Source organism: Rhinatrema bivittatum, chromosome 1, assembly GCF_901001135.1.
Source record: "Rhinatrema bivittatum chromosome 1, aRhiBiv1.1, whole genome shotgun sequence".
Classification (NCBI taxonomy): domain Eukaryota; kingdom Metazoa; phylum Chordata; class Amphibia; order Gymnophiona; family Rhinatrematidae; genus Rhinatrema; species Rhinatrema bivittatum.
In genome coordinates, this window is record NC_042615.1 from 601,742,064 (window position 1) to 601,757,657 (window position 15,594).

At 44.0% G+C, this 15,594-nt stretch overlaps 1 protein-coding gene across 2 annotated transcripts in view; it reads left to right on the plus strand.

Annotated features, from left to right (window-relative positions):
* The window catches only part of CEP120 (centrosomal protein 120), a 419,833-nt gene that overhangs the window by 244,530 nt on the left and 159,709 nt on the right, over window positions 1-15,594 (plus strand). For both annotated transcript variants that reach the window (XM_029619774.1, XM_029619782.1), the window contains one exon: window positions 12,345-12,434. In XM_029619774.1, the coding sequence (XP_029475634.1) occupies window positions 12,345-12,434 (90 nt within the window). The remainder of the gene's footprint in view (window positions 1-12,344; window positions 12,435-15,594) is intronic.

Here is a 15,594-nt window from a genome sequence, read left to right on the forward strand (position 1 = left end):
GGAAAATAGTTTCAAACTCCTTTATCGGTGGCATTATACCCCCGCTAAACTCCATAAAATTTATTCCACGGCCTCGGATCGGTGCTGGAGGGGTTGTGGGGAGCGAGGTTCCTTTTATCATATGTGGTGGGAGTGTGCTGCTGTTTCCCAGTTTTGGCAGGGACTGGCTGTGTGGCTTTCAGACATATTGCATGTTTCTATTACTCTAACCCCCATAGTTGCCCTGCTTAACTCAGACTATCCACAGCTCGACACGGCCTTACAGCGTTTTGTTAGATTGGTGGTCACCTCTGCTCGATGTGAGATAGCTTTACACTGGAAGTCTCAGGGTGTACCTACATTATTGCAGGTTCAGTCACGGGTGGCAAAGGTTTGTACCCTTAGTAAGATTACGGCGCACCGTCGGAAACAAATAGGGGCCTTTCAGCGTACCTGGTCTTTATACCTAACATGGCAACAACAACAGAAGAAGATATGATTTCCTTTTATGTCTGATTTTCTCTTATGTTATTTGTTCATACTACCTTTGCAGGAGCTCCCAGGGATGGTAGGGGAGAAGGGTGGGGGGTGAGGGGAACAGAAGGGGGGGGATATGTTTACACAATAACTGAGAAAAGCAGAGAATCTGTTGTAAGTCTTTATTGCATCTATTCTACTGTCAATTTTGTTATTGTACATGCTTCACAGATGCTGTATGGTTCTGTATTGTCGGTATTATCTTCTCTAATAAACCTTAAATTTCAAAAAAAAAAACCTCCCTTGAAACCTCCCGCTGTGTCTTGGGACCTCAACATGGTGTTGGCTCAGCTGATGAAGGCTCCTTTCTAGCAGCTGAGATCCTGTGAACTAAAATTCCTGACCTGGAAGGTCCTCTTTTTGGTGGCAGTCACTTCAACATGCAGAGTCAATGAGAGTCAGGCGTTGGTGACTTACCCTCCATAGACAAAGTTCTTTCATGACCGGGTGGTTCTCCGGACACACCCCAAGTTCCTACCAAAGGTAGTGATGGAGTTCCATCTTAACCAGTTAATTTTCCTGCCCACTTTCTTTCCCAAGCCCCATTCACATCAAGGCAAGTGGGCCTTGCCCAGTTTGGATTGTAAGAGGGCTTTAGCCTTCTATCTGGAGGAGACAGAAGGTCATAGGAAATCAACAGAACCCCTCGTCTCTTTTGACAGGAATAGATTGGGAGTTGCGGTTGGTAAGCAGACACTGTTCAATTGGCTGACAGATTACATCTCGTTTTGTTACACACAGGCAGGACTGCAGCTTGGAGATCATGTCAAGGCTCATTCCGTCAGAGCCATGGTGACTTTGGTGGCCCACCTGAGGGCAGTTTCTATGGAGGAGATTTGTAAGGCTGCGACTTGGAGATCTTCACACATTCGCCTCTCTCTATTGTCTGGATAGGGATGGCTGACATAACAGCAATTTGAGCCAGTCTGTCCTCAGGAATTTCTTTCAGCTCTAACCCAACTCCTCCTGCCTAGTGCCCTTTTTCTGGGTTCAGGCTGTCTCCATTTTTTACCAGCGACACTTTTTGTTGTGCCCGTTGACATGTGATTAGGTGTCTGGTCATTTGGTTTTGGAGACAGCCTATAGCTAGGGATTCACCCATGTGTGAGGACTACCATCCTACTTGTACTAGGAGAAAGCAAAGTTGCTTACCTATAACAGCTGTTCTCCTAGGACAGCAGGATGTTAGTCTTCACAAATCTGCCTGCCACCCCGCGGTTTGGGTTTCTCCTATGTTTGAATTTTATTTTTTCATAATTCTGTGTTACGAGACTGGAGAGGGACCCAGTGTAGATGCATGGATTAAGGCTTGCTGAGCATGCTCAGTGTGCCAGTCAAAGTTCTAGAAACCGTGATAGAAGTTTTCCATGGCTATCTCCATCTGATTATGTCACCCATGCGAGGACTAACATTCTGCTGTCCTAGAAGAACACCTGTTACAGGTAAGCAGCTCTGCTTTACTGAAGCAATGTGTTCCTATCAATGGGCTTTTTATATAGTGGTACAAAATACTTGAGTTGTTTTATAAATCAAAATGTCCAGAAACAGAACCCTATCATAACTACTTGGAAAAGTAAACGGAAGATGCTAATCCCTGGTATTAATCCAATGAGAAAATTCCATAAATGATTCTTTAGTGTCTATCCAGATGAAAATTATATAAAAAAAATCATTTCAACACTTTATTTTTGACCAGAGTAAGGTATTATAAATATGGGTATTTTCAAATATAACATAAAGGCATGCCACTGAGGGGGGCCATAGATCCCCTATTGCAGTGCCTTAAATGTGTTGGTGGTAATCCTCAAATTTGAAAATTATTTTCGTTAATGCTGTGGTAGCTAATTTACATATGAATTGTCTATGTCTATCTGAAATATCGGTCTGCTGTAAAGACCTCTCTATGCTAGTAATGGCTTGTCCCTACACAATATTGAAATAAGGAACAGTAATATCTGCTATGACCAATATCCAGTTCTCACTGAGCTTTTGTTGCTCTTGACGTAAAGTAATAAAATGAACTGAACCTTGAGACCAAGGGATGCAAAAACAAGTCTACATATACCGATAATGGTTCTAACTATAGTTGCATGCATTGGTTAATTGTTAGAACCATTATCGGTATATGTAGACACATTTTTTAATCCATTAGTGCAGGGCTTTCAAAACTTTTAGCCAATGTGACCCCATTTTAGCACTTGAAAATTCACATGACCTCAGAGAGCGACCAAAGCAAATTAGTAGGGGTATGGTCCCCCTCCAACAATCACTCCACTCTCATCCTCACCATACTCCAGCTGAGCCTCTCAATCTCCATCCTCTCCAATTGACCCCCATCTCTCAACCTCCACCCTTCCTGCTTGATCCCCCTCTTACATCCCCCAGCTGCTCTCACTTCCCCAGCCCCTCTCTCCCACTCCTTTAGCCCTTTTCACATCCTACCGGCTGATCCTGTCTTACCCCTCTTATAACTCTCAATAGATCCTCTGTCATTCCCTCCTTCTTGATCTATTCCCAATTATCCCAGGACAAGCAGGATGCTAGTCCTAACATATGGGTGACATCACTGACGGAGCCCTATTGCGGGAAAACTTTCTGTCAAAGTTTCTAGAAACTTTTGACTGGCCCTTGTGAGTTTTCTCACAGAGTTTGCTGACTGAAAAGTCACTTATTTTTTCATTCTTTTCTCCCATAAGGGATCTCTCTTAGATTTCCACCGGCTGGTGAGTAATCATAGTCTCGTTTTTACTCCCTGAGTAAAAACGTTTTTCTCATAAATTTTCCCTAATTTCATTGACGATGGACAAACAGACACCTCATACGAAGATTTCATGTCAGATCCTTCACCTCTAGACCCAAGAAAGAAATCTCCACTGGAGGATTTATCCTTCACCAATTTCATCCAGGAAATGGCTGACACCATACCTTTCACCTTGGTGACAGAAGATGATTCAAGGCAACAAACATAGACCCTCCAAAGCAGGTAGTAGCCATACCGGTCCATGATGTCCTTCTGGACCTACAACATCGGCTTTGGGAGCATTCATGCTCAGTGCCTGCTGTAAATAAAAGAATGGACACAACGTATTTGGTGCAGTCTGCTCCTGGCTACCAAAAGTCACAGCTTCCACACCAATCAGTGGTGGTGGAATCTGCACAAAAGAAGTTGAAGAGGATAAGACCACATTCCTCAACTCCCCCAGGAAAAGATCACAGACTCTTGGATTCTTTGGGAAGGAAGGTTTATCAAGGAGCCATGTTAAATTCCAAAATATCTTCTTACCAATTATACATGACTCAATACCAAAGAAATCTGTGGAAATAGATGCAAGAGTTTATACCATCATTGCCACAACAACATCAAGAAGTAGCCCAGGCAATTATCCACAAAGGGCTGGAGGTGGGCAAGCACGAGGTCCGTGCTGCCTATGATGGCTTTGAAACAGCATCTAGAGTGGCTGCATCAGGTATAAGTGCAAGACGTTCGGCTTGGCTTAAAGTCTCGGACCTCAGGCCTGAAGTCCAGGAAAAATTGGTTGATCTCCCATGTCTTGGTGATAACCTTTTTGGTTGCAAAGTACAAGATGTGGTTGCTCAATTGAAAGAGCATACCGAAACCTTACGACAACTCTCATTAATTTCACAGGATCCAGCCACACAGTCATCTCGTAGGCCTCAAAGGAAAGAACCTAGAAGACCCTTCTACCGACAAAGGTGGTATTACTCTCCAACATCTAGGAGCATATCTTCTAGGCTGCAACAGAGACCTCAGCCCAGACAACCTAGGGCAGCTAGGCCTGAACCTCCGCCACAGACGGGACCGGCTGCTGGCTTTTGAGGTTTTTCCCAGAGACCGAAGCCATCTCTCCAATTCTCATCCACAGCTTCTGGTAGGAGGTCAAGTATCCTTCTTTTACAACCATTGGGTGCAAATAACAACAGACCAATGGATACTTGCAATAATATCTCGAGGCTACCAACTTAATTTCCTCTCAATACCAAAAGATTCTCCTCAGAGACCTTCTTCTCTAAGCGAAAATCACATAATTCACCTGCAAGTAGAATTATCCATCCTTCTGAGAGCCAGAGCAGTAGAGCTCGTGCCCCAGACTCAGCAGGGTAGAGGATTCTATTCCCGTTATTTTCTCATTTCAAAGAAAACCGGAGGCCTATGTCCCATCCTAGACCTCAGAAATCTCAACGAATTTCTGAAGAAAGAAAAGTTCAGGATGGTCTCTCTAGGCACCATGCTTCCACTTCTTCAAACAGGAGATTGGCTTTGTTCTCTGGATCTTCAAGATGCTTACGCTCACATTCCAATATTCCCCCCTCATCGCAAGTACCTACGCTTCATTTTAGTTATGTATTTAACACTTTTTTATACCGACCTTCATAGTAATAACCATATCGGATCGGTTTACATCGAACAAGGGTATAAACTGATGCGACAACTAAAATAATTAAACAATTGAGATGAAAAAAAGGCAAAGTTACATTCAACTAGGAGTAAGAACTTGGAAGCTTAAACAGCTGGAAAGAAGTTAAGGCAGGTAGTAATTAAAAGATAATACAATAGAGAGTACGTGTTAAAGCATAATGTGCTTCAACCTGGAAGTGCCAGATGGGCACTTCCAGGTTCATGGTGGGTCATCAGCACTTCCAGTACAGAGTGCTCCCATTCGGACTCGCCTCCGCTCCCAGAGTATTCACCAAATGTCTGGCAGAAATAGCAGCACACTTACACAAAGAAAGTGTCCATGTCTTTCCATATTTAGACGACAGCCTCATCAGAAGTCAATCTCAACAAGGAGCTCTGGCTTCTCTCAGTCGAACAATTACTCTACTTCATTCCATGGGCTTTCTCATCAATTATCAAAAGTCCCATCTCATTCCATCTCACCTGCTTCAATTCATAGGAGCAGAATTGAACACTATCCTCTCAAAGGCCTTTCTACCCGAGGATCGAGCGGAGACACTTTCCCTTCTGGCACACTCAATTCACTCGAAGAAACAAGCAACAGCTCATCAGTTTCTAACCTTACTAGGCCACATGGCCTCCACAGTGCATGTTACTCCTATGGCAAGGTTAGCCATGAGGGTCACCCAATGGACTTTAAGATCACAATGGATCCAAGCCATTCAACCATTGTCCTCTCCAATTCAAGTAACCGACCAGCTACGTTCATCTCTACTTTGGTGGGCTAACATAGACAATTTGCGCAAGGGCCTACACTTCCAACAACCAGTCCCACAGATAACTTTAACTACAGATGCATTCACCTTGGGTTGGGGAGCTCACATAAAAAATCTCCAAACCCAGGGTACTTGGACAAAACTCGAAGCAACATTTCAAATCAATTTCCTGGAACTTCGAGCTATACGTTACGCTCTGCTGCGTTCAAGGACTGCCTTTCACACAAGACTGTTCTGATCAAACGGACAACACAGTAGCCATGTGGTACATCAACAAACAGGGAGCTACGGGCTCTTATCTCCTTTGCCAAGAAGCTGCACAGATTTGGGACTGGGCCCTAATACATTCAGTGTTTCTCCGAGCCACTTATCTAGCGGGCATCCACAACGTAGTTGCAGATCTCCTCAGTCGTCAGTTCCAACCACACGAGTGGTCCCTGGATCCCTTAGTAGCGACCAGGATATTCCAACGTTGGGGACACCCAACAATGGACCTTTTTGCATCACAACTGAATCACAAAGTGGACAGATTCTGTTCTCTATACAAACAGAAAAACCAGCCAGCCAAGGACGCCTTTGCTCGCCCTTGGATCTCAGGCCTTCTATACGAGTATCCTCCGATACCGCTCATAACCAAAACTCTCGTGAAGCTACAACAGGACAAAAGGGACCATGATACTCATAGCCCCATATTGGCCTCGACAAGTATGGTTTCCCACACTTCTAGACCTCTCGATCAGGGATCCAATTCACCTGGGGGTAGCTCCCAATCTCATAACTCAGGATCAGGGTCGGTTGCGCCATCCCAACCTTCAATCCCTATCCCTGACAGCATGGATGTTGAAAGCTTGATTTTACAACCCCTCAATTTTTCCATAAATGTATCTCAAGTGCTTATAGCTTCACGTAAACCTTCAACACGAAAGAACTATTCTTCGAAATGGAAAAGGTTTGCCTTGTGGTGCATGCAAAATAGTATAGATCCTTTCTCCTGCCCCTCAACTTCTTTACTAGACTACTTGTGCCATCTTTCAGACTCTGGTCTCCAGACTTCATCTGTAAGAGTACATTTAAGTGCAATCTCAGCTTACCATAACAAGATGGGAGATGCACCAATATCCATACAACCTCTTGTCAGCAGGTTTATGAGAGGTTTAACTCAACTTAAACCACCAATTCGGCCACTAGTCACAGAATGGGACCTGAATCTGGTCTTAACAAGACTCAGGCGTTCCCCTTTCGAACCCATGAATTCCTATGATGTTAAATTTCTCACATGGAAGACTATCTTCTTTATAGCCATTACATCAGCTAGAAGGGTTAGTGAGTTGCAAGCACTTCTACCGTACTCACCCTATACAAAATTCCTACATGACAGAGTGGTTCTCCGTACACATCCAAAATTCCTCCCCAAGATAGTTACGGAATTCCATTTGAAACAATCCATAGTTTTACCCACATTCTTTCCAAGGTCTCATTCTTACCAAGGAGAACGGGCCTTGCATACCTTGGACTGTAAACGTGCGCTAGCATTTTACTTAGACCGCACTGCAGTCCACAGGAAATCCACTCAACTCTTTGTATCTTATGATCCAAACAAACCAGGGAAAGCAGTGGGCAAACATACTCTATCCTATTGGCTAGCATATTGTATACAGTTTTGCTATGAAGAAGCAGGCCTTCCTCTCCAAGGGCGAGTATAGGCACATTCAGTGAGAGCAATGTCAACCTCAATAGCACACTATCATTCAGTGCCAATTCTTGACATATGTAAAGCAGCAACATGGGGTTCTCTTCACACCTTTGTAGCTCATTACTGTTTAGATAAAGGACGACAAGATTCAGCCTATGGACAATCTGTCTTAAAGAACTTGTTTCCAGTTTAATCCCAACTCCTTCTCCATCCAATCTGCTGTGATCTTCGGCTGCCTCATTTTCAACAACAATACTTCACTGTTGCTTCACTACAAAATGACTCAGCCTCTAGCTTGCTAATCACCCATCTGTGAGGACTAGCATCCTGCTTGTCCTGGGATAAAGCAAAATTGCTTACCTTGTAATAGGTGTTATCCTAGGACAGCAGGATGTAGTCCTTACGAAACCCACCCGCCACCCCGTGGAGTTGGGTCCGATATATTTATTATTTTATTTTTGCTAAAGCTTATTGCTACATACGAGACTGAAGGGAGACCCCTGTGGCTGAGAATATCATGGCATGCTGGGCATGCTCAGTGGCCTCACAGGGCCAGTCAAAAGTTTCTAGAAACTTTGACAGAAAGTTTTCCCGCAATAGGGCTCCGTCAGTGACGTCACCCATATGTGAGGACTACATCCTGCTGTCCTGGAATAACACCTATTACAAGGTAAGCAATTTTGCTTTCCCTTCTTACTCTCATTCCCATCTCTGTCACCTCCCAGCCTCACTTCCCCGTTTCCATTCTTGTCTCCCCCAAGCTGATCCCCTCACTTTCAGCTCCTCTCTCGTTCTCTACAGCTAATCTCTCTCCAGCTGATGCAACTCTCAAGCCCTTCCCCTGCCCCCCCCCCCCCTCCCTGCCTCTGATCCTTTCCTTCAAACTGCTCCTTCTCTAAATATCCCCCTGGGCCAGAGCCAGTGGCAATATTTTGCTTTGGGCCTGAAGTCCAAAGATAGACAAAAACTGGTGAGAAGAGTGGGCAGGCTGATGACAGGGGCAACATATGTCTCTTGGACAGGTTCAGTGATATGTGAGGGGAAAGGAGCCATGGCAAGCTTCACCAGTCTGTGCACACTCAGCCCTCCCCTCCCCTTATGTCTTGTCCCAAGCCTGATGGTGACCTGCAAGAGGTAGCAGCATTATTAATGCAAGTCAGCACAAGATCTATGAGCCGGTGCAAGCCCACATGTCCTACAGCAGCCCCAGTCCCTCCTCACGTATGGCTTCTTGTTACCACAGAAAGTCATGTGAGGGGAGGGCCACAGCAGGGCCTGTGAGTGTATGCTGACTCACAGGCCCCCACAAATCCTTCCACTACTAATGCTGCCACTTCTGGTAGTTTGGGAAGCCGTGTCTTAGTGTCAAGCTTTTTCTTTCATTCTGAAGGGTTGTCACTTATAGAGGGAACACATTTTTTGAATGATTAGGTTTTTCACTTTTTTTTTTTTTTTTTTTACAATTATTATTGATTAGACTATGGGTTTAAAAGCTCTATGGCTAAATGTATCTCTTAAATTTGCAAGGGTATCCTTTGCAATTTACTTTTCAGGGTTTGTCACTTTTTTTTTGGATAGAGGTTTTGTAAGGTATTAAGTCTCAGATCTATAATGGTCATATTTTCTAATAAGGGAGTGATTTATCTTTAGGTTTTTGATTGTAACATGATTAGAATATTTAAAAAGTACAACAAAAATGCTGCTTGCAATACGTATACAGCCCCTCACACTAGTACTTGGTAGAACCCTCTTTTGCTGCAATATCAGCTTTAAGTCAGTTGGGATAAATTTCTACCAGCCTTGCACATTGTTTGGGAATGATTTTTGACCATTCTTCCTGGCAGATTTGCTCTAGGATGTTCAGGTTGGTTGGATGATGCTTATGGACTGCAATTTTCAAATAGTCACAGATTCTCAATTGGATTGAGATCTGGACTTTGACTTATCCATTGTAGAACATTCATCTTTTTGTTGTTCAACCATTCCTGTATTGCTTTGGCTTTGTGCTTGGGATCATTGACCTGCTGAAAGGTGAACTTTCTCCCAGGTTTTAGGGTTTTTTTTAGCAGATTGAAGCAGGTTGTCTTGCAGTACCTACGTGTATGTTGGACCATCCATCTGTCCCTCAATTTTAACAAGATGCTCAGTCCCTGCTGAGGAAAAGCATCCTCACAACATGTTGCTGCCACCCCTATACTTCACTGTTGGGATGGTGTTTGCTGAGGAATGGGTAGTGTTAGGTTTGTCCCACTCATAGCTTATTGAATTTTGGCCAAAAAGCTCCATTTTTGTCTCATCTGACCATAAAAAATTTTAGCTGGGTCACTTTGAAGCTTTCTGGCAAACTACAGATGTGTTTGATGTGGATTTTCTTTAGTAATGGCTTCTTTCTAGCCATCCTCCCATGCAGGCCAGTTGTATGCAGAGATCTCGATATGGTTGACTGGTGCACCTCCACTCCAGTCTCAGCCACTGAACTCTATAGCTCCTTCAAAATGATTGTTGGCCTCTTTAGGTTCCATTATAAGTCTTCTCCTTGCTCTGATGCTGAGTTTTAAGGGACAGCCTTATCTAGGTAGAGGCTAGGTGGTATAATGCAGCTTTCTTTTTTTCACAATTGATCCAGAAGTACTCACTGGGATATCCAAGTACTTTGATATTATTTTATAGGCTTTTCCTGTCTTATGCATGTTTATAACTTTATCTTTAATTTCCTTAGAATGCTCTTTGGTCTTCATTTTCACAGATTTCCTTCAGATTCACAGGTTGACCAGCAGTACTGGAATTAGCTGACCTTTTTAAGAGGCCAATTGTAAGCCAAGTGATAGGGCATAATTTTCATCTGTGTAAACTCGGAGCTTCCACAGCACAGGGGTTGAATACTTATGCAAGCAGAATTTTTCAGTTTTTAATTTTATTTTACAAAATAGGCAGAGAAATAATGAATTGTGACTTTGAAAATGTACTTTAAGAGCATACTGGATTGCAAACCCCCCCCCCCCCCCCAAAAAAAAAAACCCAAAAAACTGGAATAATCTGTCTCTCATTTGTAATCCATACAAATCTGAGTTTTTAGGGGGTAAAATACTTTTTACAAGCCAGTGTATAAAAAGTTTGTTCAGTGAAGCAAAGAGGAATGTGGGAAGCATCTGATCTGCTTGATCTTTGTTGCTTTGGAAACAGCATCAAGTGCCATGACTGTTGGAGCATGCGTACTCTTGGCTATGGGTTTCTGGCCTCCACAAAGACATGCATGATAAGCTTGCAGATGTGCTTTGCACCAATGAAAATCCTCTTTGGAGAGAAGGTCACAGTGATAAAGGACCTCTGTTCATGTTTTGAACTTTCACCACAGTCACTTCATCTGCCCTCCAATCCAGGAACTTTGCAAGTGTTCCATCAGCAACAGAGCTCAAGGCCTTGCTAATTTGATCACAGAAGCTCAAAACCCCAGGTGGCATCCCAGACTAAACATAGGATGGGGTTTTGGCTGATTTCATGCTGGAGAATTTTGCCTGTTGTGGGAAAGCTAATGTTTTATGTAAGGTAGTTGCTTCTGGTAACTTTGTACCTTGGGTTCATTAGGTAGTAAAGGAAAACTTCAGATTTAAGTTCCAGGAAATCCATCAAATCACCCTCAAAAGGGGTCTTTTCTTTTCAATTTGCTCTAGGATCTACTACCAAAGAAACTCTTCTCCCTCTTACAGACAAATATGGTTGAACCTGGTCCATCACAGAAAAGAGGGTGGGAATGTTACTCCAAGTACCTCTTGATATCCAAGAAACTGGGGGAAATGTCATCCATTCCAGATCTAAGAACCTTGAATCAGTTTCTAGTTAGTGTTGAAGATTTCCCTGAACCTTTGTTAAACAAAAGAGACTGACTATGTTCTCTGGATCATAATGATGCCTGTACCCACATAAAGATGCATAGAGCTCTCAGGATTCTCAGAGTTTCTTGTAGGAACCATAGTATTTCTAGCATTATATACTGCTGTTTGACCTGTCAGCTACCTCTATTTTCACAAAATGTCTAGCAGTTGTCGCAACATATCTGTACAGACTATGGGGGAGTCTTTGTGTTTCCCTATCTAGATAATTGACTGATCAAGAGTTCCTCTCAGAAAGAGACAGGTGCTGGAGTTACTAGAGTTTGTAACAATTATCCCAAGTTGAATTTGTATCCATTTCAGTTGGAGTTAAATAGGGGTACTGCTAGGCACAAATCTGGCAGAAGCCTTCCTTCTGGCCAACAGGGACATTGACTTAAGATTCAAAGCGACAGGGATCATAAAACGTCAGTAGAGATAGTTTGGGACATGTTCAGGATCTTAGACTACATGGCTTCAACAATTTGTCTTGCTCTTATCACATCCCAACATGACATAAGCCCAGTGGACCCTAAAGTCTGAACGCAATTAAATCTTGCAGGGACTGAAAGAGCTTAACTGTCAAGAACAGCTCAGATACTGTCTTGGTGGCTAGACAAAGACTTACTGTTCCAAATTTCTCTGTCAAATTGTCATGACAAGATGCCTCAACCTTGGGATAGGTTGCTCTGCACCTAGAATGTTTGGTCTGTCCTGTAAAGAAAATACCACATCAATTTCCTGGAGCTTGAGGCAGAACTGAACATTCTAAGAGTTTTCATCAATTAGCCAACACAATGGTTTTAGTCCAGACAATCAGGTAGTAGTCTGTAAATATGTATGCATGCATATGAGTGTTGTATGTATGTGTGTATATGTGAATATGCATTTGTAATTAGATTGGTAATGGTCGTACAAACAGTCCAGGGTTGTTTGGTTGATTTGGTAACAGTACAAACATTAAAGATTTATGTGTTTTAATTTGTTTTTATTCCTATGTTAAATAGCTTGAGTCACTATTTTCCATAGTTGCTTAGCTAGTATACTTTATCAAATTTTTTTCTGTTTGACAGCTGAAAAGGAAGGAGTTGGCCCACATGCAGGCTCTGGCAGAGGAGTGGAAAAGAAGAGATAGAGAGAGGGAGGCACTGGTAAAGAAAAAGGTAAGAAAAGTCCTGTAAACTTGGCAGTATGCTGCTCTGGGGATAGGGTTCAAGTCTTGGTGGTGTTGCACTTAATTTGAAGTTGTTTTGAATGAATATATATTCAAATTGATCCTTAAATGATACTGCAAACAATGGGTGTTGTAAATATAATTTGGCTGTACAATAAATAGTGTAAGTACCTGATGTATTGCTTTTATATTTGTGTGATTTGGAGATAGTCACAGAGTTCTATTTTCATATAAAATTGGGTTGAGTGTTGGGAGGGGAGCTTCCTTAATAATGCTTACGTATCAAAAACACTAAATGAAATGTATAAATCAGTAGCCAGTTAAGATCACTATAGATACTTCTATGAACCACCAGGACTTCAAATTCAAAGCTGCCTTTTTTCAGTCTAGGGACTTATGTATTAAAACAGTGGTTCCCAAACCTGTCCTGGAGGACTCCAGCCAGACAAGTTTTCAGGATATCCACAATGAATATACAATACATAAGGTAAATTTGCATGCACTGCCTCCATAGCATGCAAATATTATTTCATGCATATTCATTGTGGATATCCTAAAAACCTGACTGGCTAGGGTTCCCCAGGACAGGTTTGGGAACCTCTGTACTAAAGGTTTTCTCCTATTTTGTTTCTATGGAGAAAATGCTTAGTGCACAAGGCCCCAGAAAGAAATATCCTGTGCTTCCACCTCCTAAGCCACATAAGTGTGCTTTTTAATGCAGGTAATAATAAAGTCTTGGTAAATTTAACTAAGTCTGTTTCCCTGCTTGCTGTTGGAATGATTAACTTGATAACAGCAGCAGCAAAGAACAGTATATAACTAGAGTAGAAGGAGGGGTAGAAAAATTCACACAAGTCTGTAGGGAAAATCTTTTTTTTTTTTTTTTTTTTTTTTTTTTTACTACAGAAGCAATTGTAGAAGTATAAATAATGTTCTCAGGTGATATTGGGTTTAATCAATCCATTAAGAACTATTTTTATTCTCCTAGGGTAAGCAGGATGAAAGACCTCACATGTAGCCCGGCACGGAAAACTTTTGTCAAAGTTTCTAGAAGCTTTGCCCAGCATGCTATTTTCTGTGCATCCACGCGAGGTCCCCTTCAGTCTCTTCTTTTCTGCGGTGCAGTTGCCTTGCGGTTTGTGGAGCTCCGCTCTTTTTCTTATTTTCTCGACAGTATTGGGTTTTTTCCCATCTTCCTCGTCAGGTCCCCCCTTCGTGATTGGTGCCTCCTCGGCGTGGTAGGTTATTTACTGGCTTTTTTCCTTCTTCTGCGGTCAATTCCTGACTCCTCACCTCGCGGTGACTGCTAGTCATCGACTTCATGCCAGGTGTTTTTATGGTGTCTGATTTTCGGCAGTGCCCCCTATGCCCGCAGACCATGTCCATCATGGATCCGCATGAGGTTTCCATCATTTGCCTGGGGGCCTCGCACGACGTCTGTGGGTGTCATCTGTGTGATCAGATGACCCCCAAAGGTCGTTGGGCAAGTCTTGATATGATTGAGAAACTTTTCGGTTCTTCAAAGTCTGCTCCTTCCACGCCTGCTTTGGAGCCTTCGATACCGAGAGTTCACGGGGAAGCCCATTGATACGCTCCCTCTTGCTGTTCCTCTCACCACATCTTCAAAGGATCGTGAGGACGGTGACAGATCCTCTGTGATTTCACCAGTGTCCTGGACAATCGGGGTCTCTGCCTCCTTGACACTGGGGAAAGATCGGGCCGAGCAGCAAGGAAAGTTCTATAAGCATCACCACTGGTCACCATCTGTGCACGGTTCCAGTTCTGGTGCGGTACTGACAGTGGCCATCCCACCACTGAAGCAGCACCAGCCATCGGAGGCCCCATCCTCTGATGTTCCCAGGCGTCTCAGGCATTCCTCACCTCTATCTGTGCCGGGCACCGTGCCACCTCAGAGACCTGAGAAAGAGCCGGTGGCACTTCGTCCCTCTCCCTCAGTCCTGGCCTCATCGGACTTTTAGGAGGAGACTGACCTCAGGGTGCAATCTGCGGTGCTCAGGGCGCTTCAGTTAGTTGAGCCACCCGTGCCACCAGCCCCCATACCGGTGCCAGAGCCTACATCGTCTATTCTAGCACCTTTGCTGGAGCATCTAGACATCCTTTTATGCACTCTACCCACAAAGCTGATGCCCAATGGGGCCTTCGGTTCCCCAGTGGCCACCGATGTTGCCCACTGGTACAATCCCAATCATCAGGTCCTCAGAGGATGAAGATACGGCCGGCACCGTGTTCCCGAGGCCTTGGTTCCCGAGCCCTTACCGGGTCCTTCTAGCCTCCCATGACCGCTGGTTCCCTCAAAGCCAGGAGAGCCGTTGATTCCTGAGGTGCCCTCGAGGCCTCCAAAGTCATCTGAGCCCCCAGGGCTGATGTCCCTCCCGGACCTCGATCACGTCGCGCCGGCCCTAGTGAGGAGGAAGGGGCCTTATGACCCTTGAGGAGATGATTCCACTGAGTCATCCTCCGACTACTCGGATGACTGTCTATGAGCCCTCCCGACTGAAGAACAGTGTCATTCCTACCCCTCCCCCCTCGAGGACTTGTCCTTCGCGGGGTTTGTCAGGGCCATGGCCGAAACCACTCCCTTCCAGTTGCTCATGGAGGAGGATGTGCAACAAATGATGCTGGAAGTACTCCAGTTTGACACTCCTCAGGAGATCGTGGTGGCTCCCATCCACGACATCTTCAAGGACCTTCTCCTTCGGATGTGGGAGCACCTGATCTTGATTTCCCCTGACAGTAGAAAGGCTGATGCCACCTATTTGGTACAGCAAGCTGTGGGGGTTTGAGAAGCGGCAACTCCCCCACTAGTTGTTGAGAAGGCCAGCTGCTCCTGCTTGCACGCTTCTGCCCCCCCTGGGGCAGAAGCCCCAGGGGGGGCAGAAGATTGATCCTTGCAGAAAGGAAGTGATGATGTCACTTCCACTTTTTGAAGTGTTGTGACCAAACTGAAGAATGGATATGAAGCTTTGATGAAGTTCAAGTGAATTAAAGATTTTTGAAAAAATTCGTGACTTGGATATACAATTTTTGTGTGTCCCTTGGTTGGACTCACATGAGATATTAGACGTTTCCCCTGAGGAAGCCTGCTTGTCAGGTGAAACGGAGATCTTCGTCAGGAGTAGTATCGGGAG